The following is a 5,300-nucleotide window of genomic DNA, read 5'->3' on the forward strand; positions in this document are numbered from 1 at the left end:
TTATTAAATTATGTAAAATATTGTTGTTTATTTTTAATAGATTTATTTTAAAAATCAGCAAACCATACATTTTATTTATGGGGAATAATATACTATATAATTAAAATTCACATCAAAATAAAATTATTACCAAAAAAATGTAAAAAATTTACTCAAAAATAAGAATCTCTTGATAAAAGCAGTGATCGAACGAACGTAAAATGCAAAACAAACACTCAAAAAAAATACTGCTGCTTGTTAAAACGACTTACTTAAATTTGTACCAGCGATTAAATAAACAATCAATTTGTGTTAGGACAACATGAAGTAGTTCTGTAGAATGTTTTTACAGCGAATGACAAGTTTTCACGGCATTGACTGATGTCGAAATGCAGTCTTTAAGCTATGATACATTGTGGTTTTTGGCCTCATATATAAATAGACTTCCTCTAAACTTAACAGCAGAAGCGAGTGCCAGATGTGTCAGAAATGAGTTCATGTTTTCAGCTGTTGATCTCTGCCTGCTTTCTGCTGGGTGTTTTCTCCAGCGAGTATCTATTCGACATCACAGATCGGGCATTTATCGATGAATGTGTGCGAGAACACAACCAGAACCGCAGCAGCGTTTCACCCACCGCAGCTAACATGCGATACATGGTAAATAACCTCAATACACTCATGGAATTGCTGGAAAAAATGTTTTGTTGGATTTACTAAGTTTTTTTTAAGGTAAGTGACTGCAAACTGTTTATTTGGGCTCTATTGAGTCTAACAAAGCAAATTAGATTTAGCAATGTTCAACTTCATGTGTTTAAATTCAGCCCATATAAATCCCATTTAACATTCAGTTTCCCTTGGAACTGCCTCATTATAGACACTTATTTTTTGACCAGTGTTGGGGGTAACACATTACAAATACGCTGACTATTACGTAATAACATTACTTTTCTAAGCAACGAGTTAAGTAAAGCATTACTTTATTTAAGTAATAATAATAAGTAATATTTGAGTTACCTTTTTGAAAATGTAACTCGAGTTATTTTTTTTTATTTAATTATTAAGCCTTTAAAAACAAAATTGCTAAATTAAAATTAAAGTAGTCCGAATGAATCACGCAGCCAACAAAAGAATGTGCTCATTACATTGAACGCATTGAAGAAAAGGACAAGGGGATCGTCTCAGTGTACAGTGATTAAGACAAATAGTACAAAAGTAGCACACTGTTTTAAACTTTCTTTAATCTGTAGATACAGCATGCATAGCCCCGGGGTCATGAAGCTCTCTTAGATAATATTATCCTAAAAATATTTATTTCTGTGTAGATTTGTTTAAGGTAAATGAAGCTGTAGGTCATACAGTACATCATCACGCATAGCTCCTCTATTAAAAAAAAGAAAGAAAAAAAGTGAGGAGTTCAGATGCAAAAACCTTTAAGTGTCGTTTGAAATTTCCATTGAAATGGAATTATTCTTTGCCATAAAAGTGACATTACTGAACCTACACCCAAGAGCCTGGTAAAAACAATTCTCATTTTAGAAGAACATTTCAGACTGCATTTAAAGGTTTTTGCATCTGAACTCTTCAAGTTCTGAAAGTGAAAAAGCCTTAGCCAAATAAGTAACTCAAAAGCAAGGCAATGCATTACCTACAATAAAATTACTGAGTAACACAACTAGTCACTTTTCTTAGAGAGTGACTCAATATTGAAATGCATTACTTTCTAAATTAACGTTCCCCAACATTGGTTATTATGCATTTAATGTCATCAGCATCTTAAACCCTTGAAAGTTTTTAATATTCAAATTTTTTCGTTTAAGTGTGAACATTTACTTGTGTACGCATGTAATCTTTGCATCAAATTACAAAATATAAATTAGATTAAAAGGGCAAACTATTGATTTTTTTGTTAACAACATGCACAGATGAATTGTTCAGCACAAAACTAGCAATGCGAACTGACGAAATCAACATGGTTAGTTTTAATTTCATGTATACTTTAATACAGCCCTGTGTGTGTGTGTGTGTGTGTGTGTGTGTGTGTGTGTGTGTGTGTGTGCAGACGTGGGACGCAGCGCTGGCAGTGACGGCGCGGGCCTGGGCTAGATTCTGCCTCTTCAAACACAACATTCACCTGCGGGAGGCAAAGCGGGTTCATCCCACATTCACCACAGTGGGAGAAAACATCTGGGCCGGAGCGCCGTACAGCAGATTCACTGTCAAATCAGCAGTGTTTTCATGGGTCAACGAGCTTAAAGATTACAACTACAACAACAATCAGTGCAATGACAAGAAAGTCTGCGGACACTACACTCAGGTAAAACAAATCATAAATTTAACCCCCTGTGTATTGTTCAATTGACTCCCCTTTCATTATGTTGGGGGCTGTTTTTGCCCCATTGACTTCTATTATAATCACATATTTTGGTCATTTTTGTTGATGGTCCGTTTGTTACATTGCATCTACATGTCAACTAATTCTCATTAGATTACAAGTAGACTGTTAGGGTTGGGGTTAGTGTAAGTTGACATGTACTTGCAAGGTGTCTTATAGTCAGTTAAATGTCTGTTCAAGGAGCAGTATCAGCAGATATTAAGCAGACAGTCTACTAACACTCAAATGAACCATCAAAATAAAAGTTAGCCATTTTTTGATTGCAAAGCCATGACAGCATATAATTATGCATTCTTGATTGTTGCTGGTATTGCCTGTTACAGGTAAATTCAGGTACTCGCATACGGTTTTAAAAAAATTTTGAGTTCGGACATACTACTCGGCTTGCATACTGATTTTAACATAACAGGGGACCTCAAACTCAGTCCTGAAGGGCCGGTGTCCTGCAGTGAAGGATTCTGATTTATATCTTCCAATCCGTCTCAGCATGGATCAACGTTTATCCTTTTCTCATCATCCTGTTTCTCATTATTTTTATAAAAGATGATTATTGAAGAATGAATAAAGTTAACACATTGCTTAATATTAGAATGTTCAGTGCATTTGCCTGTCTCTTTGTGACTATTTTCAAGAGCCACCAAACTAAATCAGAGGTCACGGAGATCTCGAGTGGAACTGAAGGGCTGAGGACTGGAAGCAACTGTTTCTATTGTTATAGTGGTTAATACTATCCTAAATGTCTAAAGTGATTTTGCTGTTTTTACAGTTAATTCTTTTAAAGTGATTCTACTTTTTAATCAAGATAGACTTTGTGTAGTAAGGATATAACCGAAAGAAAGATGAAAAATGAACTGGATTGCAAACACTTCATATGGACTGAATTCAAACAAACAAATTAAAATACATTACTAAATTTTATTTGCTTGTTTAAATTCAGCCCATATAAATTGTTTGCAACCACTTACCTTACAATAGATTTTGTAAATTTAATGTAACATGCAGCTCAACTCCTTGTTCAAGCTCTTGTTCTCTCCAAACTGGATTACTGCAACTCTCTACTAGCCGGGCTTCCAGCTAACTCTATTAAGCCTCTTCAGCTGCTCCAGAACGCAGCAGCACGAGTGGTCTTTAATGTACCTAAAAGAGCACATGTCACTCCGCTGCTAGTCCGTTTGCACTGGCTGCCAGTTGCTGCTCGCATCAAATTCAAAGCTCTGATGTTTGCCTACAAAGTGACTTTTGGCCTTGCTCCTTCTTATCTGCACTCACTTCTGCAGATGTATGTGCCTCCAGAAACTTGCGTTCTGTGAATGAACATCGCCTCGTGGTTCCATCCCAAAGAGGGAAGAAATCACTTTCCCGAACTCTCGCATTCAATCTGCCCAGTTGGTGGAATGAACTCCCTAACTGCATCAGAACAGCAGAGTCACTCGCTACTTTCAAGAAACGACTAAAAACTCAACTATTTAGTCTCCACTTCACTTCCTAATCTGCAATTGCCTCTCTGGATATCACACTAACCGCACCCAAAAAAAAAAAGTACTAATACTTTCCTTCTTAGACTTTACATACCTGAAACTTGCCTACAGCACTTATTCATTCTTGCTCTTATAGTTGTGTAAGTTGCTTCCTTGTCCTCATTTGTAAGTCACTTTGGATAAAAGCGTCTGCTAAATGACTAAATGTAAATGTATCAAATATCGAATGCTCAAAGAATCATGCATACAAAAAAATACTTACATTTAATTGTAAAAAATAAGATTTGGACAGGTAAACCAACATTTCCAACAAAAAAGATAGAAAGTCTTGACTTATAGGCAGTTTTTGCTGGTTTCAGACTCCAGCTCAGTGTCATGATCAGCCTGTTTTGTGTTTCTGCAGGTTGTTTGGGCAGATTCCTATAAGGTTGGCTGTGCGGTTCAGACCTGTCCAAATGGTGTGGCCGAAACACACTTCTCTAATATACAAGGAGTGATATTTGTGTGCAACTACGCAACTGCGTAAGTATAAACACTAAATACATAAGAGCATTTCCTAGAGCAACACTGCAGAAAACTTCAGAAATCAAGCTAATAATTTTTTTTTACACTAGGAGATTGGTTATTAACTGGTATAAATCTGACCATGTTTAATTTTAAAATGAATATTTGGTGTTTATTCACTACTTTGCTAATTGTTTAATAAAGGTGTTTTTAATTTGACAGTATATGAGCATAACAATGAAAAATCGTATGTAAAGTTTTAAATCTCGCTGTTGTTAATTGATCTAAATCAAGCAAGTTTATGCTCAAATCAACAGTACATACATATATAGAGAGAGAAAGAAAGAGAGAGAGAGAGAGAGAGAGAGAGAGAGAGAGAGAGAGGAAATTAGTAATTTTTTCAACACCATTGATAAATATTTTTAATTGTTTGAGGCTTAACCATAAAGTAAAGAAACTAACATGCTATATAAATTTGCTTCGTAAGTGATGCATATTTTGAATTATGCATTGCAATGTTGTAGAATTTATTGGGTTGCAAATAATTATTATCACTGAACTGTTTTATTATCATTATTATTTATTATTTGAATTTTGGTGGATGTTTTTGTAAGCTGTTCTATTTTAATTTAGTTTATATCTATTTTATTAAATATTGTAAATATATATTATATATATTGTATATATATATATATATATATATATGAGATATAGATTATAATTTTAAGATTATAACAAGTTAGTAAATAAAACCTCATTTGGATGTGTGGTAAACTATGAAGCATACATACAGTGCTCACATAAATGGGTTCATTTCTCACAGATCTCTCTCTTTTAAATGAATATTTTCTAATATATGATGATTTACAATAATACATTAGGGCATTAACATTAAATTAGTCAGTGGCAAAGACACTGAATTTAACAACAAATCTAAAATATTAAAT

The 5,300-nt window shown here is 34.3% G+C and overlaps 1 protein-coding gene across 3 annotated transcripts in view; it reads left to right on the forward strand.

Annotated features, from left to right (window-relative positions):
• The first annotated feature begins 442 nt into the window (after positions 1-442).
• The window catches only part of glipr1a (GLI pathogenesis-related 1a), a 6,886-nt gene continuing 2,028 nt past the window's right edge, over positions 443-5,300 (forward strand). For all 3 annotated transcript variants that reach the window (XM_017355245.4, XM_068220713.2, XM_021475192.3), the window contains exons 1-3: positions 443-636; positions 2,039-2,293; positions 4,253-4,371. In XM_017355245.4, the coding sequence (XP_017210734.1) occupies positions 469-636; positions 2,039-2,293; positions 4,253-4,371 (542 nt within the window). In that variant the 5' untranslated portion in view covers positions 443-468. The remainder of the gene's footprint in view (positions 637-2,038; positions 2,294-4,252; positions 4,372-5,300) is intronic.

This window comes from Danio rerio, chromosome 4, assembly GCF_049306965.1.
Source record: "Danio rerio strain Tuebingen ecotype United States chromosome 4, GRCz12tu, whole genome shotgun sequence".
NCBI classification, from domain to species: Eukaryota; Metazoa; Chordata; class Actinopteri; order Cypriniformes; family Danionidae; genus Danio; species Danio rerio.